Raw genomic sequence first — 22,309 nt, forward strand, 5'->3', positions numbered from 1 at the left:
TTTCAATGACTTTGATCGCAATTAAAATGGACAGACAGATCAATCCACACACCAAAGCCACGATGTTCAGGATTTTGGCTGTCTTGGACGCATCGGCCGCCACGACCGAGTTCCCAGTGGCGTTGGCATTTTGGACCTAAAAAAAATTAAACAAAATCTTCAATTCTAGCCTCAGATGAACCAAAACTTCAAAAAAACCCAACCTTAAACCAATGGGATTGAGTCCTACGTACCTTGGAGGAGAAAACAATGGCTGCAATTCCAATTGGCAGGCAGCAACATAACGTGTTAAAAATGGACCACGCCAAATAGGAGGGCGCCGCAGTCCGGGTCTGACCTCGCTCCATCAAGGGCTTGTATTCAATCCTCAACTGGTTGTGGGAGTGAAGTCATCACCTTTTATATCCGAGGCTTCGGGGCCCCCCCAGCAACATTTAGGATAATAGCACACCCATTGGATGCAGCATCCCTTTTACCGTACTTTGGATTTAAAATAAATCGGCTCTTAAGTTAAATATTAGGGATAAGAATATTGCAAAATGTATGGATTTATATTTATACGATGATATGAAGCCAAAAAGGTCAAGAAAATGACAACCACGATAGCTCAGATTAGCATTTTAGATTAGCTCTTTTTAAAACATGGGTGTCAAACTCGGGTTGGTTCACGGGCCGAATAACGTCAACTCGATTTCATGTGGGCCGGACTATTTTAGAAATAATATATATATATATATATATATATTTATTTTTTACTGGATTAAAAGCCCTAAATATTCAGTTTGTTTAGATCTAAAACAACGTTTATTTGAGTTTTTTTTCTTAGTAAGGGAAAATTTAATCATTTGTTTTTCATTGTGAAAGGAAACCATTTTTCTTTTATGTTCCATATTAAAGTGGAAAACAGAAAATATTTTTAGATTTTACAAAATGATTTTTGAACTAAAAACACAGAAAAAAATGGATTAAAATTTTCAATTATTGATTTAAAAGGGGGAAAATCAGGAAATTTGATATACATCTATATCTATCATTTGAATTTGATCCTAAAACAGAAAGTCGGCACTCATCATTTACTTTCCCGGGCCACACAAAATGATGCGGCGGGCCAGATTTGGCCCCCGGGCCGCCACTTTGACACCTGTGGTATAAAAGGTTATTCAGGGTAAACAAAAGGAATGAAGTTTGACATAGCTTTCTGTATACTATTTTTGCATAGGCGCAAAAAAATGTAGTATGGTATGTAGTCATAATAGGGGTGATCTGACTTGGTGTTTTTTCAATTGTTGCGGCCATGTTGGGTCGACATTAACCGCAATATTTGAGGATTACTGTAGTGTTCAATTTCCCCAAAATGTCATCTGAACTCAAGCTTCTTGTGTGGGCCATATTCAATAATATTTTCATAATTAGGGCCAATAAAAACTGAACCGCGCGCCAACTTTTAACTTTTTAGTCTACTTGGATTTTTAAGTGAGTGCAAAAATTGCCATGTCGAAACAAATTAATCAGCTTTGATCCCTCTGAATTAATGAATTGAGCTTTTTATTTCTGGAGATTATATTTTTCTGAGCATCTCCCAAAGTCACCGAACTATCCGTAAAGTTTTAGCGAGATGGAATAAATCCCAACCTGTAGGGACTCTTTGGAGATAACTGCAGAGAAATGACTTGATTGCAGAAAGGCAGATAAAGAGTATAAAGCCTTTAATCAAGGACTGTTGTCCTCCAAGACATTGCAGAGTGCTCACAAAAAAACGAAGTCATCAGTGAAAATGCTTTTCAAACTTTCTTTCGGTCAAGCCAACTTCTTCTTGCAGCCACAATATATCAAACAGACGATATGAAGCCGTTACATAACATCCTTTTTGTTTCTTGACTATCTCTTGACCTCTCAAGATGGGTTGGCGGAACAATATCAGCCTTGCTCTTCAGTCTTTAAAAGCCTGCCACGATGGAATGTGACACAAGAGAAATGATAAATGGTGCAATTCATGACCAAAAAAAAAAAAAGAAAAACCCTCGGAGAAAAGGACAGGATATTACATCCTCCAATAGGATGCATTAATCCTCATTTGCAATTGAAAATGAAGACGTGAGAAGATGAGTAGGAGTTTATACTAGAAGTTCCACTTGTTTTTTTTTTAGAAAGAATTATTGGGAGTTAGAAAACTCAGGATGCCATCAATCATTTCAATAAAAACAGAAGTTACGGCCTATATTTTCTGCTTGTAACATAAACAGCACTTGATGTCAATGTCATTCTTTTATCAAATTCAGTGCATGAGTGATAACTCATGCACTGAATTTGATAACCTGCTCATACTTTTAATCTTATTTTTAGCCAACCAAACAAAATAAATATTGGTTGACTTTTTTTTCTCATTTTTTTTAATGACGGTCACAATTTATTGCATTTGCAAGGTCAGCATATGGAAAACAACTGTTAAGGATTCATCTACTGTATTAAGGCATCAAAGTGAACCCCCTTATTTGAGTTCCTGCAATATGGAAGTCACCATAAATTCATCATACAGACAACACAAAATAGACTTGTCAAATTTAGTCAAATTTGGATAAATACAAATACTTGATGATGCTTGCCTTCACTGAATAATTTCCATTACAAACACGGGATGGCAGTGTTGATCAAAATATAATAATCTTAACAGCTATTGGACTCTTACACTTCAAATTGGTTGGCTTTTGATGATTTTTAAATACATATTTTAACTCGGGTCTAGACGACTTTTAAGACCATGACAACTAACTTTTAAATTCCTGGTCAAGGAAAAGACATGCCTACCTAATTATTAAAAAAAAAACACTTATGTAATTAAGTTAACATGCCAATAAGAATTAGTTATAAACAATTTTGATGAATTAGGAACAAGATTTCCCCCTTTTGTATAGAATAGTAGTCCATTTTACAATTCCCCTGAAGGCATTTCGTTGTCATGGTAACCCACAGTGTTGACATGAAGACAACACTCAGCAGTATCACATTGAATATAACGCAAGGTGCTATTTTAGCTTTCTATTTCAACGTATATTTTGTGGTAAAAAGCTGCTAAATGCAATACATCTGTAAACATGGACTCAATTGAAGACTTGGACGTTTTCCTGAAAAATATCGACGATATAAGTAAGTGATGTCCTTGTTATACGATCCTGTAAAGACAGTTTGGGAAGTTGATATACTGTTTTTTTTTCAGGCAATCTTGTGAAAGAATTAAACTCATCCGATGTTAAAGTCCAGCAAAAAGCTCTCCAAAAAGCAGATAGCAAAATTGCTGCTTTGAATGGACCTTGCAGGACTAAAATCAACAAGACCACTATCAACACAAAACCAGCATCCAATGGCGCACCGGTAATTCTTATGCCATTTCTTAAACAACAACAACATAAAATCTATGGGTGGTCAATACCATCATGGCCATTCCTTTTAATATTTTTCAGAACGAACAGGCTGGAAGTGCAGGTAAGCCCCATGAGAAGAAAAAAATAACACAGCATGTCCTTCTTTTTATTGTTTACTGTTTATGCCATCGGGAGTTGTAAACCGCAGACATAAATGCCAATAGAAATGTTTTTTCTATTCACGGCCAGAAAATTTCATGAGGTTTATGGAGAAAGATGCGGAAGACAGAAGGAAAAGGAGGCTTGCTCAGGAGAAAAAGGCCACCGGTGGGTTGTTCCCCGCATGTTTTGACGTTTTTTGGGGGGATGGATGCGTGGCTGCATCGTCTGGAGGGCCAATTGTCTTTTCTGATCTTACAGTTTTTAAGGACGAAGGGAATCGGGCCTACGGCCAAGGAGATTATGAGACTGCTGTGAAATATTACAGTAGTGGATTGGGCGAACTACGTGACATGCAGCAGCTGTATACCAACAGAGCACAAGTAAATCAATCCCTTCACAAAGTCTTTTAAATTGTGGAAATGTTCTTACGTAGAACAATAACATACCCACACTTACACCCATACTACATTTATAATTGGAATTTGTGGGATAGGCTGGATTACACATCTAACAGAATTTTCTACCCTAAAAAAATATGTCTTCAATTTTAATTTACGGCGTCTTCTTACAGCTGATTGGTACAACTTTATAGCTTGAATTGAATGGTTTTATTGACAGTATACAAGTATAATGAGATTTAAAGCTTCACCACAAAGTGCACTAATAACAACAAACTAAAAAATAAATAATTGTTACATAACAATAAATATTAAATACGTTTGTAATGAATAAATAAGTGGTCACAGAATAGTAGTCAACAACATAAGTAGGGAGGTGCACACATAATGACAAAACAAACAAATAGTCCATAGATAATAATCATAAGTATTACATAAATAAGTAATCAACATAATAAATAAGTAGAAGTCGACATAGATAAGTAATCAACATAATAAATAAGTAGAAGTCAACATAGATAAGTAATCAACATAATAAATTAAGTAGAAGTCAACATAGATAAGTAATCAACATAATAAATAAGTAGTAGTCAACATAGACAAGTAGTCAACATAATAAATAAGTGGTAGTCAACAGAGACAAGTAGTCAACATAATAAATAAGTGGTAGTCAACAGAGACAAGTAGTCAACATAATAAATAAGTGGTAGTCAACATAGATAAGTAGTCAACATAATAAATAAGTGGTAGTCAACATAGATAAGTAGTCGACATGATAAATAAGTGGTAGTCAACATAGATAAGTAGTCGACATGATAAATAAGTGGTAGTCAACATAGATAAGTAGTCGACATGAAAGTCACAAGAGTGACAAATCTTATTCGGTTTTGGTATTTGAGAGGAAGCAGTTGGGGAGAGGAGAGTATAAAATAAATGTAAAATGATGTGCAGAATAATAATTATGTTTTTCTGTTGTAAAAAATAAATATAAAAGGAGTCACTAATCATGTAAAAGGCTCCCAAGTTAGCTTTGTATGGAAATATGAGCTGGGAACGTGGAAAAAGAAGATCTGAATCCATATGTCATGCTGAGCGTAGCCAGACCACTCTTTTTGCAAAAGGAGAAATGTCGCCGCTGTCAGTAAAATGTAGCAAGATGTGAGGAGGCAATTATCCCTCCTTTTTCTCCTCTTACATTATTATTGATTAATATGGGGCCTGTCATCACAACTCTGATAACTAAATTGCTAGCTATTGTATTGTCATCCAGTGTGCAGGTATACCAAATCATTCCTGTTTATATTGTAATTCCTTCACGGTTGCATTTTCACAGGCTTATATCAAACTAGGACGGTGTGAGGACGCCATCAGTGACTGCGAATGGGCGCTAAAGGTAAGGCACTACTACTACCGAGTTCGATTCCGTCGTTTGTAGCCACCATCGGGAACACATTTTTGAACGTAGACGAGCCCCAATTAAACTTGCTATGCCCCCATAAACTGGCATCATTTTGTAAAAGATGAAACGGTGTTGAAAAAAAAGTAGTAGTGGAAGCCTTCCGTGGGTTGAAATAAATGTGTCAGGCCCCTTTGGTGTTCTGTGATACGGAACCTGGCAGTAGTTCTATCACGACACACAAATATGAACTTGTCAGTCCGCCAGTTTGCAGGTTTTTCCTTCCATAAAAACACTGATTTACTTTTGAACTGTGCATTGGATAGGATTGGATTGGATAATTTTATTCATCCTGTATTCGGGAAATTTCAATGTCACAGTAGCAAGAGGGTGAGAATACAGACACAGCAAAAGACATTTTAGACATAAATAGATAGGTAATAATTAAGTTAATAAATAAATAAATACATGAATAAATATATAAATAAATAGAGAAGCGTGTTGCTGAAAAAAAACTATATATACACATACATAAACATACATATATATATATAAATATACATATACATACATACATACACATAGATGTACATGTATACATGCATATGTAGTTTTCCAGTAACTGAATTGACTACAGGATATTTATTATACTTGTATTTTCCTAAACGCTCATTTCGTTTTAGACCAAAAAAGCATATAAATAAATAAGCATGTTGCTGAATAAATATGTATACGCTTGCATACATATACATACATATATATATACATATAAATAAAAAAAAATATATACATATACATACATATATTTACATATAAAAAAATAAAAAAATAAATATATATATACATATATATATATATATATATATATATATATATATATATACATATACATACATACATATATATAAATATACATATACATACATATATAGAAATACACATATACATACATATATAGAAATACACATATATATATAAATATATAAATATACATACATCCACATAGATGTACATGTATACATACATAGTGTTCCAGTTCCAGTAACTGAATTGACTAAAGAATATTTATTATCTATACTTGTATTTTCCTTAATGTTCATTTCATTTTAGACCAAAACAGCAAATTTGTATTTGTTTTCTCCACAAGCCCCAAAATGCAAATGTTTCTCCTTCAATCTCTTTCAAACTGATGGCTAAGTATTATCTGTGTATCCCTGATCTCCACAACATTGCTTTTTATTCATACAGTAATACAGTAGAAAAAAAACCTCATGTCACTGCATCAACTTGCCAAATAACATCCGCCTTTCTCCATAATCCACATTTTCTTTTGTATCAGTGTAATGACAAGTGCATAAAGGCTTACGTCCACATGGGCAAGGCATACTTGGGACTCAAGCAATACAGTGCGGTGAGTATAAATGGCATTCATTATACCTAATTACGCCGCTTCTTATTTGACTTTTGTGCAGCCGCCGCATGCTCGCCATCGCTTCTAATTACGACGGAGGCACGTTCCGCGACACGTCCACGTCAGTGACACCACAACAAGTTAATGGGATTTCAAGGCTCTATTCCATTTCACTTCAAATCTCAATTTTGCAACTCCCGGTCCAAGCGTGTCTGTCCATCAAGTGGATTGTACCTTGAAACCTTGGAATCTTTGTAGTCCTCTTTCAAGGCAGAAGTGCTGATCTATATTTATGGAATATATTTACAAAGAGACTAACTATGGAGATGTTCAAACAGCAATGGCTGGAAGGGGAAGCATTTTTTAATATTAGATGGGCGAAAGAGAACGGCAGGAAAATGAATACCTTGAAAACATGTTATTAACTTTTGACTTTTCGCTTTCCGGGAAACGCTTTTCGTGACAATTTTTTGACTTTCTGGTAGATAAAAGGATAATTGAGTGAAAGTAGAAGAGGCACTGAAAATAATTGACAAATGTTTGTGTTTTTTTAGTCCAGGATGTGCTTTGAGAAGATGGCTGAACTTGATCCACAGATGGAGAAAATGGCAAAAGGTAGATAATATGTTTGTTTCATCTGTTTTCATTGTTTGTGTAAAATTAGTTCTGCAAAAAAAAAAATCTAGATCACTTTTGATATTACAAACAGCTACTTTTCTGCAAATAAACACTGTAAATGACACATACACGTGAATATTTCATCTTAAAAATGCCCCTGTTTTTAAAATGGGAAGCAATTAGGACGGTATAGTACAAATAAACTAATCTATTTAAAAAAAATAAAATCAGTCATTAGCTATGGTCTTGAAGCCAAATGCAAAATTTAAACACTTTCAGTTTTATTTTGCTTACGAGATATTTTAACATTTTTCAATAAATACATCTAAATATTTGTGCAGCAAACTATTTTCACGACTATAAGGCGCACTTAAAAGTCTTAAATTTCCTCCAAAATAGACAGCGCGCCTTATAATCCAGTGTGCTTTATATATGGAAAAAAAATTAAAATGTGTCATTCATTGAGGGTGCGCCTTATAATGCGGTGCGCCTTATAGTCGTGAAAATGCAGTACTTTAATCTCACGTTTACAACAAAAGCATCACTTTTTAGCTATCATCATACAATATTTATACAACCAAACTCTCACCATAAAAAGGCATTTACTTCAATCGACAAAGAAAACCAATCTTTTTCAACACTTTATAACAATAAATTGACAAATTAAACAAATTGGACACAATAAACCTAGGAACAGTATCAACCAAAAGCCTTAAAACTGACAAAAACATCTTCTTAAAAAGTCCAATTGCCGTTGATGAGGTGGCGAAAGATGTATTGGTCCAAATAAAGCGGACTATTTCTGAAAATGCAGAATATCTTTGCAAGATTGAGCTGGAGGAGAAAAGGGAGCATGAGGAATTCAACGCCAGGCAGGATTTTGACAAGGGGGTGCAGAAGGCCAAGCTCATCCCTCAACTTCTGGACAAACTGTCAGAACCGGGCCAGATGCTTCTCTACTACTGCGGAATATTAGAAATTCTTTGCCAAGTCGTGACCGACTGTGAGTATTACAAAAAATTCTTACTCTGAAAAAGGGACGGTTTGTGCTCGGACTTTAGAACAAACTTCTTCAAAGATTCGCTCATCTCAGGAGGGTTAAAAAATGTCCGAAAGGGGCAAGCATTATTTGAAGTACTTGTCCGGAAGCCAGGAACAAATTGGACTATTTTTATATTCTGGTCACGAGATGTTAAACCTAACATCTTCCATTCCAAGTCAAGAGTAATATGTCAATTTTTTTAAAAACTAAATTATTAAATTGGCCAGTTGAGTCATAGACACGGCATCATTTATTCTAGTGCAAATTTAGAAATGATGTTGACACTTGAATGAATTGAATAAATGAATTGAATGCTTTTATTGTCATTCTACTAATAGAATGAGATTTAAAGCTTCACCATGAAGTGCACAAATAACAACAACAAACAAACACACAAAAATATATATATATATATATGTAGTCAACAACATAAATAGGTAGGAAAATGCACAAATAACAACAACAAACACAATTTCCCTTTTTTTATAAATATGTAGTCAACAACATAAATAAGTAAGAAAATGCACAAATAACATCAACAAACAAACACACAAACTATCAATAGATAATAAAAAAATAATCAATAAATAAGTAGTCAACAACATTAATAAGTAGGAAAATGCGCACACAACAACAACAAGCAAACAGATAATCCTCAATAAATAATAATAAATAAATTAGTAATTAATACAGAAGTAGTCAACATAATAAATAAGTAGCAGTCAACATAATGAATAAGTAGCAGTCAACATAATGAATAAGTAGCAGTCAACATAATGAATAAGTAGCAGTCAACATAATGAATAAGTAGCAGTCAACATAATGAATAAGTAGCAGTCAACATAATGAATAAGTAGCAGTCAACATAATGAATAAGCAGCGTAGTCAACATAATGAATAAGTAGCGTAGTCAACATAATGAATAGGTAGCATAGTCAACATAATAAATAAGTAGCATAGTCAACATAATATATAAGTAGCATAGTCAACATAATAAATAAGTAGCATAGTCAACATAATAAATACACTGGTAGTCAACATAATAAATACACTGGTAGTCAATATAATAAATAAGTGGTCACATAAATAAGTAGGTACAAAGAGACTAAAGTGGTTAGTCATAGAATATCAAGCAAGGCAGATTGTGTTATTTGGCATTCTAATTCAAATGTTAAAATGCCTGAGCATGAATACAATTTTGGCAAAATAACAGAGCAGCACCAATTTGTTACCAGAGACGGACATGGAAACTAAAACACTTCCTCCTGAATTTCTTTGGCGTCGGTGCAGACAAAGCCGAGTGACGCGACAAGAGACAAGCGTAAACTATTGCTAAGCCACCCCGCCTGCAATTTAATGAAACATCTGTGCTAGCAGGTGGCTACGAGTCACCTGGTTGGCAGCCCTTACTCTGGCGCCTGTCTTTCCGAGATTATACGCTCATATCTGTCCGTCAGCCGTGAAGTCCTGGAGATGGGCGACGGGGGCTCCCACATTTTTTGCTTCCCCTCCTATGCGATTCCAGGCAATTGCTGGTTGTCAGCGAGACGGAATGTATTCGCACGGCCATATTTAGCCTGGTGCGTGCCTTCCCGTGTGACGAGCAACCCTTCCACCCCCTCAGCCGAATTGGCATGAGTCGTGAGTGGAAGATGAAAATTATAGTTATGCCGTTCCGAGCGTCATTATTGCACATTGTGAGTTTGGATTATGGGATAACACCGACGTAACTGCACGGGATTAGGAATGATGGGATTTTAAGGATTATAATGTGAAAAGATGCAAGTGAAACAGATGTTTTTTTTGGAATATTTTGTATGTGGTGGGAGATTTTTGCATGTTAATTTGGATCAGTCTTGGTCATTTTTAGGCATTGTTTTTAAAAAGGGAATTTGGGGTGTTTTGGAGGAAAAATGGTTGGTCGTGTTGCTTTCTGGAATTCAGTTTCCACTAGAGCACAGGTGTCAAAGTGGAGGCCCGGGGGCCAAATCATTTTGTGCGGCCCGAGAAAGTAAATCATGAGTGCCGACTTTTTGTTTTAGGATCAAATTACAATGAAGAGTATAGATGTGTATTACATTTCCTGATTTTCCCCCTTTTAAATCAATAATTGTAATTTTTTTAATCATTTTTTTTCTGTTTTTAGTTTTAGTAAAAATCATTTTGTAAAATCTAAAAATATATATAAAAAAAGCTAAAGTAAACATTGTTTTAGATCTATAAAAACGGAATGTTCAGGGCTTTTAATCCAGTTCTTTTAATCCATTTATAAAAAAAATTCTAAATATTATATCTAAAATGGTCCAGCCCACATGAAATCGAGTTGACGTTAATGCGGCCCACGAACCAAACCGAGTCTGACACTCTTGCACTAGAGAGTAAATTAAAAAGGTGGTGGGCGGTTAGTTTATGTTAAATTAAACACTGATTAAAAACAAACATCATAAAGAAAGACACAACAAAAAACAGATATGTTAATAATTACAGCTGTTTTCTTTTGTATAGTTGCCTGCTGGTCAACATAATAATTCCCGAGTCCCATATTTATCGTGATGTTTCTGTTTGATAATATCACATTCCCTTCATTTTTTAAGCATCCCTATTTTATTAGTCAACTTGTCTTTTTCCTCATTTTTCTCCACTACCGAGTAATACAGTAGCCGTCCCCCATGACAATCCCTATGAAAAGGTGAAGACCTCCATAACTTGCCGTGGAAATGATCTCACCAGAATCTCTTTTAAAAAAAAAAAAAGCTCCTCAATTAGATTTTCTGAGTAAGACAGCTCATCATTAGTGCGCATTCACGATCATAATCTTCCCGGTGGTAAACTTTGCTGCTAACAAGGTCAAACACGAATAAAACGGAGGATCGCCACACTGCCAAACACTTTCCGCTAAGTACCGTAATGAAAAGTTACTTTGTGGTCTCATGTCCTTCACCAGGCAGTGGACAGACGCTTTTCAGATTGCACGACGGCTTCGGGATCATCGACGGCAACGACACAACGAGGAGGTAATGAGACCGGAGGGACAGTTGTCAGCTCTCAATGGAGCTCTGACGGATGGAGAAACAGATAGACGCGTCCGCAAACGATAATTGCCGAGTCTCGCGCCATCTCTCCCTGACCTGACTCGCCTCACGTTGCCTGATTTAATGAAAAAGTAAATGACAAAGTGAAACATGCGTACATTTTATTCTTTAGCCATGATACTTCCAAACCTGACTCGCTCCCAAATGACAATTACAATCTGGCATCCTTATAATTAGTATTAGCATTAGCTGTTGAAGTGAATTGAATGCTTTTTTTGTTATTATGCAGAAATAACATACCTGGCAACCTCACCCAATTGCTCCAAAATGACAATTACAATCTGGCATACTGATAATTAGTTTTAGCATTAGCTGTTGAATTGAATTGAATGCTTTTTTTGTCATTATGCAGGAATAAAATACCTGGCAACCTCGCTCAATTGCTCCCAATTGACAATTACAATCTGGCATCGTCATAAGTATTAGCATTAGCTGTTGAATTGAATTGAATGCTTTTTTGTCATTATGCAGGAATAACATACCTGGCAACCTTGCCCAATTGCTCCCAAAATACAATTACAATCTGGCATCCTCATAATTAGTATTAGCATTAGCTGTTGAATTGAATTGAATGTTTTTTTGTCATTATGCAAGAATAACATACCTAGCAACCAAAATCAAAATATATCTAAAATGGTCCGGCCTACGTGAAATCAAGTTGACGTTAACGCGGCCCGCGAACCAACCCGAGTCTGACACCCTTGGTTTAAATAATCAATTGTGTAATCATCTTTTACGTAGTAAATGTCATTGATATTGGTTATTTTCTGTCTTTCTCCGTAGTTGCCTGTTGCAGGAAGCAAACGATTCGTGCAGCCAGGATTTGTGTGCTCTCGTTCTTAACATTTGGACGACAACATGCAGGGAAAATGGTACGTTGCCGTCAGTCAAGCCTCAAACGCCAATTATTTTAAATTAAATGACCAAAAAGCCACTGGGGATGGGTAACGAGATGAAGTGACATAGTTCATGAGTTTCCGGTCATAACAGCCAAATGAAGAAAAACATAACTAAGATGTGAAGGCATTTGACAACGACTAAACAGACGCGAATTTTCCCAGAAGTCTTTGCAAGAGAAACGCTTTTATCCACCAAACATTCCATTTCTTGATTTTTGCTGTAAAGATCTTTTTTTTTTTGTGTGTTGCTTTCAGAAGAAAACCAGAAAACGCTGTTGTCATTTCCCGTTTCCAAAGAGTCGCTTGTTCCCTTGGTTTCATCCCAAAATGACACAGTGCAGAAGGAGTGCCTGGAATTGTTGACTTTGTACTCTCTTACGTCCCATGGCAGATGTCTTCTGGTGGACAACTTGGACGTTTGCAGGTATGATGTCATGATTCACACATTTTTGAAAGTGTTTTTTGTTTTAAAAGTGACTTTAAAGTGTTAGCTATGCCGAATTGAATTCCAGAAGAATGTTGTCTCCTTTTTGATTTATCTGTCCTTCCTTAATCTGAATCTAAAGGTTAATGAGGAGCCTCATGGAGTGCATCTCGGCGCCAAGGCAGCAACGGGAGAACAGAGCGCTCCTCATTTTGCAGAAGTTGGCAGAAGACAAAAAGTACTTTAAACAACTTTCACTACAAACAACTTATGCGTTTTGCCCATGTTTTATACGTTTTCGGATCATTTCAAATTGTGGAGAATTGGTGGACATTTTAAATCCAAGCCCAATTTAAATCATCTACATAAGAATCAAAAAATGCAGTTTACGAGTAAATAGTAAATAATATTTTTCCAGATAAATACATTTGGGTAAGAACTTAAAACAAATGCTTTTTCTGCCTTAACCCCCAATGACCGAAAATCATATTTATAATGAAATTTAAATTTAAATACATTTTTTATACAATACACAAATACAATACAGTAATATTCTATGGGTCATTAGAGAATTGGTGGACATTTTAAAAGGGAACCCAATTTAAATCATCTACATAAGAATACTAAAATGCAGTTTGATTAAATAGTAAATAATGCTTGAAAATATTTTTCCAGATAAATACATTTGTGTAACAACTTAAAATAAATGCTTTTTCTGCCTTAACACCCAGTGACCGATTAGCATAGTTATAATGAAATTTAAATGTAAATACTTTTTTTTTTATTACTTTCACATGATTAATTGCTGTCTCTTAATTGAGAACAATGGCTTTAATCAACATAGTATTTTCGATATAAAGTATTCTTCATTGAACATTTATTATTTGATCGCGTTAGACGAAAGCAGTGAATCACATTATGCTAAACTTAACTTTTGCCAACTAATTGGGCACCCCGTCCACAAATTTTAGATTTTTAAGTGCGCCCTACATGACTAAATATGTGGGCGTTGCATTTTTACATTTAAGGTTAACATGATTCCCTTCACTTCCCCGCAAATGATTCCTATTTCTGAAGTAGGAAAAAAAACACCACAATTTGACCCACAGGGCAGCAGCCTATTACACCGCCATGCATCATATCTATATTAAAAGCACTTTAAAATCCGTCTGGGTCGAGGAAAGGCTCTTACAGAATGGAAAATGTAGCATCCTTAATAAATCAACTGGCGGCCCAAGTGTTAATGTCTTTTCAAGGTAAAAAGGCTGTTTTCAAGCTGTTCCCCTTTCTGAAGCTTCATAAAAAGAGACATGAAAGGACAACTGGGGCTCTTGAACACAGCGGGAAATAAGTGGACGTGCCGACCACTACCGCGAGGTGATCAATTTTTGCCCGCTTTTTCCTCAGAGTTATATGGCACAAAGGTCAGCGGGGTCAAAATCGAGCATTTTGTCAGCAGGGACAACAACGGCGACGGCTATGTCGGACTGTCGCGTGATTGGTCGCCTCATCGAATCGAGTTGACTCCATTAAAAATGGGATACTGTTAGAATTGGCACAATGAGATTTATTACTCTTCTTCTGTGGTAAATGACCTGGAAAAGCCTTTTTAAGGTCTAAAAGTAAAATAGTATTACGCTAACATCGTTGCACATCATCGCAAATTTAATCTTTTGGAAAGATTTGTTTTTAAGCTTCTTGTGGTTAGGGATATTTTTATGGGCAATATATCTTATTTGAGTCATTAGCTCGCTATTGTTGGTTTATTTTACTGCATTGAGCACATTGTTTTTGTTTAAATTGTGCATAAAATTCCATAGGAATAAAAAAAACATTAAATTAGGCCAATATTTAGATGTTGAAAGGTTCTTTTTTTAAAGTTTCTATTCTTGTAGTAGTATGCAGGTGTTGCTAAATAAGTAAATAAGTGATCAGTTAGAACACTTGTCAAAGTGGCGGCCCGGGGGCCAAATCTGGCCCGCCGCATCATTTTGTGTGGCCCGGGAAGGTAAATCATGAGTGCCGACTTTCTGTTTTAGGATCAAATTAAAATGAAGAGTTTAGATGTAGTATATAAAATTTCCTGATTTTCCCCCTTTTAAATCAATAATTGTAATTTTTTTCTCTTTTTAGTTCAAAAATCATTTTGTAAAATCCAAAAATATATACAAAAAGCTAAAATAAACATTGTTTTAGATCTATAAAAAACAGAATATTCAGGGCTTTTAATCCAGTTCTTTTAATCCATTTATAAAAAAAGAAATCTAAATATTTTATCTAAAATGGTCCAGCCCGTCCCGTTCCCCCTTTTAAATCAATAATTGTAATTTTTTTCTGTGTTTTTAGTTCAAAAATCATTTTGTAAAATATAAAAATATAAAAAAAGCTAAAATAAACATTGTTTTAGATCTATATGAAAACCCGAGTCGGACACCCTTGAGTTAGAATATATTTAATATAGATAGCTAGTGTGAATTTTGTAATTTATACTCAAATCCATCTGGATTTGCTCAGCTGCTCATCTAAAAGCAAAATCAATGTTGAAAAAAAAATAGATAAAAAATTCTTCATCAATTATGCAGTGTGGATGCCAAGTCTAATCTTCCTAGCCAATCATTAAGAAGCAAATTTGGAGATACCTTTCCTAATTACTTTGACATTTCTCATGAATTAGCGACTCCAAAACGGCCATTTTATGCAGCATTTGTCGTTGGGGAAAGGTTACATTTGCCCGTTCTAACATGAACAAATCTATACGGTGCGCGTGAGTTCATGTACCTGTCAAAGCCAATCACGGTCCTTGTCAACTTTTACCCGGCAACACGCACGGCTCCACGTGCTTATCTTACATGTGTTATCGTGTTTTTGCAGATTTCGCCGCATGCTAAGGACCACGACGACAGATTCCGTCGCTGAGCCGTTCGCGGGCATAATGGTAAGATGTCAAAATGGATTTTTTTGCGTCTTTATATCATCTTCTCTTATTGCTTCACTCTCCAGAGCAATATCAGCAAGGACAAGCGGCATGTCGTACCTCCACTTTTATCCGTTTTTGGCAGTCTGATCGCAGATGATGTCATCCGTCGCGATCTGGCTCGCCACGGAGGAACTTGGAAGGCCTTGCTAATTGCCACTGTAAGCAATATCACTTTTCTTTAATGTGGAATAGAAACGGTGATGGCAGGATTGTCAAAGGTCACCAACCATTATTTATATCGTTGCAGACAAGAATAGGAATAATCAGTACGCCCGACCAATTAAAAAAAAAAAGTGATAGACTATATAAGTCGGAAAATGCATCGGGAAGACACACTAAGGTTAAATGTTTCAAAAATATAAAACAGTGATATTCTTTGGGTCATTAGAGAATTGGTGGGCATTTTAAATCGGACCCTAATTTAAATACCGTATTTTCACGACTATAAGGCGCACTTAAAAGTCTTGAATTTTCTCCGAAATAGACAGGGCGCCTTATAATCCAGTGTACTTTATATATGGAAAATAAAATAAAATGTGTCATTCATTGAGGGTGCGCCTTATAATGCGGTGCGCCTTATAGTCGTGAAAATACGGTAATCGACATACATAAGAATAAAAAAAATGCGAGTAAATAGTAAATAATGCTTGAAAATATTTTTCCAAATAAATACATTTTGGTAATAACTTAAAATAAATGATTTTTTTCTGCCTTAACCCCAAATGACCGAATAGCATATGTATATATATATATATGAAATTTAAATTTAATTTTTTTTGTTATTACTTTCACATGATTAATTGCTGTCTGGGAACAATGGCTTTAATCAACGTAGTATTTTAGATATAATGTATTCTTCATTGAACTTTTATTATTTGAACATTTTATCATGTTGGACGAAAGCAGTGAATCACATTATGCTAAACGTAACACTATTTTGGAAAAGAATTGTTCCCACAAATTAATACCCTGGCTTCTATATTTCCATTTTTTCCCAGAATATTTAGCCCTGATTAAAAGTCTCACCCTACCGCATACAACCCCATATTTTATTTTGTTTGCTAAATGTATGACAATACAAATTCTTGGCAGAAACAATGCATTGCATGCAGTGATGCGGACATCCTTTTTCCTCTCCTTGGCCTCCTCATAAACCTCTCAACTCTCACCTCACCTGTCATACAGGTAAGTCATCTTCAAAGGTCATTTTTGAAAGCTAAGAAAAGAAAAAAAAAAAAAAATATGATGTATGATTTCTTGTATTAAAATGTGAGAAATGTCCTTCTAGGAATACGCCATTACTCTATGTGATTGCTGCCTCCAACTGCTGAAGGAAGACGACGTCGGCGTGGTAACGGTGAGCGATTGTGCACGAGAAGATAAGAATTTTACTTTGTAGAGTCCTATTGAGATTTCCTGCCAACGTTTTATTTTCCAAAGCAAAACCGACTGACATTTGTGGGTCATTTCCTGCCTCGTATGCCCGTGGCGCATCAACGGTAAACGTGGAAATTGCATTTCTCAAAGTTCCGGCCGGGAGCGCCGTTCACTTGTCAGTATATTTGATTAAAAAGTGCAGCTCCAGGTGCTGTTGCCTGTGCTAATGGCTAATTCAGCACTTGCAGTCTGGCTAAACAGGAGCCTCAGTGTGTCCTAGACTTCCTTCCATCTGTCTCGTCGCTTGCTTTTTAAAGCACGCCGGCTGCCTCTCGGGCCTTTTTTTTACCTTTGCTGCCTTGGCGACAACATGCTTTATCTTTTTTTACATTGTCCCCATTTGCGGAAGCATCCCTCGGTGTCTTTTTAACAGATTGTTAAATTGGCAAAAGCATTAATACAAAAAACTACCGTCCTCTTAAAAGAAATTGCCATTTTTTTGTTAGTTTACCTACCTGGCTTTGCTAGTGTTGTATGTTACAGAAACATTTTAGTTTCACTATTTCACACTATCCTATACTAATATATGGATTTATATTTACAAGACTGATAGACGCCAAAAAGGTCAAGAAAATGACAACCACGATAGCTCAGATTAGCATATTAGATGAGCTCTTTTTGTAGAAAAGGTTATTCAGGGTAAACAAAAACACTGAAATTTGACTGAGTTTTCTGTATAATATTTTTGTATGGACGCGAAAATATGTAGTATGATATGTCGTCATAATAGGGGTGATCAGACTTTGCGTTTTTTCGATTATCGCGGCCTTGTATGGTCTACATTATCGGCGAAAAAGGAGGGATTAGGGTATATATACTGTTATGTGACACAGCTTTTAACCCCTAAGGGACAATTCATTCATTTTCCCAACCACTTATCCTCATAAGGGTCGCGGAGGGTGCCGGAGCCTATCCCAGCTAACTGCGCACGAGGCGGGGCGCACCCTGAATCAGTGGTTAGCCAATCACAGTATTTTCCATTTTATTTTTGGTTTAAAAAACAAACAAACAGCCAAATAAAGGCTTGGTGTCCACTTTTTTTTTAAAAAGTCCGATTTTTAAACTACAATACAAAAGCAATTTCATGTTGCTGAAGCAACGGTTGGTCCCTAATCTATAAATTGCCTGCCAAAACATAGCAGTCCCGGAGCGACTTGATTTTCTCTTTTCAATATCTTGGCCTTTTATCGTTTTATGGCGAGCGCAACCCCAAATAACGCTTTTTTTAGAGTCTTGATTGCTTGAAATTCAGCGCTAATGCTTATTGATTGAGAAAGAAAGCTGACGGATACAGCTTGCAAACTAAATAAACACAAAATAAGATACAATCTTTTCTCTATTTGCAAGCAATTTTCCTATGAATGCTGTAAAAGGTCATTTTCTTTGTAGATTTTGCTCAGTTTGCTTTTTTTCCACTCAAAGCCACGTCTTGATGGACTCCATGGCCGAAAACGAGACCACCTTTGTCTGAAGAGCCATTGTTGGGATAATCCTAACACACTTCTTTGTCCTCCAGAGAGCGATGGGTGTGTTGAGCGCCGTCCTTTCGCAGTCCTCCGAGGCCGTTAATCATGTCGTTCAGCGGGATGCGGTGAAGACGGTGCAGCGTCTGCTCAAGGTACACGACTCTACGGGGCGTTTTATCGTAAAAGATTGTTTAGTCCTGCCTAAAAATGGAACATGGTGTATAGTCAAAAAGGCTCCATTTCCTTTCTGTAGTTTGCTCAGCTCAACACAAATACTTTGTTTTTTCCAGGGCCAAATTGCCAAAGGAACATTTAAACGGCAATAAGATTTTTTCAGTGTTAAAATAAACGTACTTAAATTTAAATAATTCATTGTCATTGACGGTGATGGACAGCAATTCCATTTGAATTGGCGTGATTGGCGTTGAGTGATCGTGTTTTCCAGTTAAACGTTTCCTGGAAGCCAATGGAAAGATTCCCAAATTTGTTAATACGCAGCTTGTCATTTTTGTTAGCGTGTAAAATTCTTTCAGGAGCCGATTTTTAAACAAATGGTGGACTGACAAATATAGTCAGGCTCAGCTTTTGTTGTATTGTATAAATGTAACATACTCGACTTTGAATGGATATTGAAATGAATCAAAAAATGTGGCAATAACTGGTTCATTGCATTATAAACTTTTATTATTGTAGTCATTGATTGTTGATGCGGCTGAAATTGATTCTTTTCTTTCCTCCTCTCATTATGATTATGAAATGAGGTGAACTCATGTTTGAAGGCAAAATTTAGTTGATTTTTAGTCAGGCTGTGACATGTTTCGTATGCATTACCTTAATCATACCAGTACCGTGGACCTCTTGAGGTCTACTGAGATACTTAAAATACTTAAAATAACCTTTTTGTTTTCTCCCCGGTTGCCAGCGAGCAGACTTGGCGTCCGCAAAATATGCCGTAAAGATTCTGACCTCGTGCACGGCTGCCAGCCAGTTCGCTCGGGAGGAGCTGGTGAAGTCGGACAAAAGTAAGAGACGATCAAGACAATCCTTTCTTAGGCTTCTCCAATTTGCAGCTCTCACATCCTTTACAATTCATTTTTTGGGTGGTTTGCAGAACTATCGGTTCTCCAGCGATGGATTGGCTCGAGCCGTGATGAGGTGGTGTCGGGAAATGCTGCCCTGTGTTTGGCCCACTGCCTTGAATTGAAGGGGGTCGCCAGCGACCTGTTGGGGACGGATATCGTAATGCTGCTGCTCCGCCACGCTGCCGGCGACGCGAAAAAAACTGCTGTGCAGCAGAATTCGGCCATTGCGCTGGGGAAGCTGTGTCAATCAGAGCCAAGGTGAATCTTAAAAATGTGGGTTATTCTTTGAAAAACATAGATGAGATGGCATGAGATTTTTTCCACGTTAGCACATTTTAGCCCTCAAAACCCTCCCAAAAGTTGATTTGTCTCTTGTAGTGGACGTCTAGCTAATACGCAATTGAAACAACAACATCACGAGTAGCGACCTGACGGATCTTCAGCCGATATAAAAAGAAAATTAAAATAGGAACAAATTCATTCCACCACTATAGTAAGGCTTTTTTTTCTTAAAAAGCGACACAGTATAGTAAGGCTTTTTTTCGTAAAAACAACAACATGGTATAGTAAGGCTTTTTTTCTTAAAAAACGACATAGTATAGTAAGGCTTTTTTTCGTAAAAAAACAACATAGTATAGTAAGGCTTTTTTTCTCTCGTAAAAAACGACATAGTATAGTAAGGCTTTTTTTTTCTCGTAAAAAACGACATAGTATAGTAAGGCTTTTTTTTCTCGTAAAAAACGACATAGTATAGTAAGGCTTTTTTTTTCTCGTAAAAAACGACATAGTATAGTAGGGCTTTTTTTTCTCGTAAAAAACGACATAGTATAGTAAGGCTTTTTTTCGTAAAAAAACAACATAGTATAGTAAGGCTTTTTTTTTCGTAAAAAACGACATAGTATAGTAAGGCTTTTTTCGTAAAAAACGACATAGTATAGTAAGGCTTTTTTTGGAAAAAAACAACATAGTCAAGTAAGGCTTTTTTCTTAACGACATAATATAGTAAGGCTTTTTTTAAAAAAACGACATAGTATAGTAAGGCTTTTTTTCTTAAAAACAACATAGTATAGTAAGGCTTTATTTTCTCCGCAAAAAACGACATAGTATAGTAAGGCTTTTTTTCTTAAACGATTAATTAATGAGCACTGCCAGTTTATAAATTTATTTATTTTTTAAATCGTGTTTTCAGGATAGCTTAAAAGTAGTGTACACATTGAAACAACAACATCACGATGGATCCTCAGCCGATAAAAAATAAGAAAATGAAAATAGGAATTTGTATTGTATATTGAAATGCTAAATTTATAAATGATCCCCCCAAAAAAGTGGAACTCAAAAAGGAAACATCTAATGAAGCCTCACTGCAACCGAAAAAAAAACATCTCTCATCACCACCAAAAGCAGGATTCACGTTTGAAGTGTCCAAGATCAATCCACCACTTAACAAGCAGCTGTCACAGCTCATTTGTGATTGTTAGGTGAATGAGCTTGATGATTCTTACAAGATAAAAATACATGATGTTATTGCTATTCTGGCTCCATCGCCCCTTCGTTGTGCCCGTGGAGTCTTTCAAGTCACAATAGCTCCTCCTTAAAAAAAACAAAAACAAAAAAACTGACAGTGCACTAGCATCAAATATTATGTTGCAATCCGCTGAAATTCTTCATGTACTGCCAACAATGAAAAACAATGTATTTACTTGCGTTACTGAGTCAAAGAATTTAGTTGCAGATGTTTCGATTTAACATCTAAATGCGTTTTATTACAATTTCATACAATTAATATGAATAACAAGTCCACATTAGACAGCCGTCACGGATCTATTCAATCTGTCGCTATTAAGTACAGGAGAAAGAACAAAGTGTAGGAGAACAAAGACGTTCTTAAATATATACTTATTACACCTACCGGTATGTGTTTTTGTTGTATGCAATTTTTAATCCACAGGGGAACCTGTCAAACACTTTCCCCATATCGAGTTATTTTCCTTGATGATGAGATCCGATGTTGTATTAAATCAAAGTCAAGCATGAGGAGGAAGTGATCGCCCTGCAGCGACACCCTCTTGCTTCCATTTCTTTTAACTCTCTCCTTTTATTTTTTCTTCTTTTCAACACCAAAGAATGAGCTGACCTTTTTACATAAAAGCGCGTACCTTGTCACCATTCAAATTCTATTTTGCAGGCACGTGAGCAGACTTCGGGAGCTCCACGGCTTTGAGATCCTGCACTCGTGTATGAAGCTCATCAAGTAATAGAGTGGCAATTATCATCTTTTTTAAAAATTATTTTTTAGGACTTTTAACTGTGCTCTTGACTGACCTCGTTTTCTAAGCTCGTTTAGAATGTAGAATGTAGAATCATTAGCCTCAAGCTGCAGGGAAGGTGGCAGCAGTTCTGTCAGCTTTGCTGTAAAAAAAGATGATGAATAAATTCCAAAATCAGACTGGCTATGGTGTGATTAACTATACTGGATATGATATATTAATCTTCTTTTAGTTATTTGTCCTAAATACTTCAGCAGCACGGCTAAATGAATGAGCTGC

General features: G+C 36.0%; 1 protein-coding gene across 1 annotated transcript; it reads left to right on the forward strand.

Moving 5' to 3' along the window:
* The first annotated feature begins 3,034 nt into the window (after positions 1–3,034).
* On the forward strand, positions 3,035–22,209 carry ttc12 (tetratricopeptide repeat domain 12). The gene is made up of 22 exons (XM_077611597.1): positions 3,035–3,144; positions 3,215–3,369; positions 3,459–3,480; positions 3,609–3,686; positions 3,780–3,901; positions 5,253–5,312; positions 6,655–6,726; positions 7,281–7,341; positions 8,159–8,347; positions 11,331–11,400; positions 12,262–12,350; positions 12,633–12,801; positions 12,944–13,039; positions 14,096–14,290; positions 15,673–15,736; positions 15,802–15,936; positions 16,871–16,963; positions 17,067–17,135; positions 18,732–18,833; positions 19,604–19,703; positions 19,793–20,021; positions 21,949–22,209. Exons 1-22 carry the CDS (start codon positions 3,093–3,095, stop codon positions 22,016–22,018), a joined length of 2,292 nt encoding a protein of 763 aa, XP_077467723.1. The 5' UTR covers positions 3,035–3,092; the 3' UTR covers positions 22,019–22,209.
* The last annotated feature ends 100 nt before the right edge of the window (positions 22,210–22,309 follow it).

This window comes from Stigmatopora argus, chromosome 10, assembly GCF_051989625.1.
Source record: "Stigmatopora argus isolate UIUO_Sarg chromosome 10, RoL_Sarg_1.0, whole genome shotgun sequence".
NCBI classification, from domain to species: Eukaryota; Metazoa; Chordata; class Actinopteri; order Syngnathiformes; family Syngnathidae; genus Stigmatopora; species Stigmatopora argus.

Bases quoted from the DNA above. Each gene is read 5' to 3' on its own strand.
- ttc12 (XM_077611597.1), top strand. From the start codon at position 3,093: ATGGACTCAATTGAAGACTTGGACGTTTTCCTGAAAAATATCGACGAT. The intron at 15,937-16,870 runs GTAAGCAATATC...AATTCTTGGCAG, and splicing joins AGGCCTTGCTAATTGCCACT to AAACAATGCATTGCATGCAG. The intron at 20,022-21,948 runs GTGAATCTTAAA...TCTATTTTGCAG, and splicing joins CTGTGTCAATCAGAGCCAAG to GCACGTGAGCAGACTTCGGG.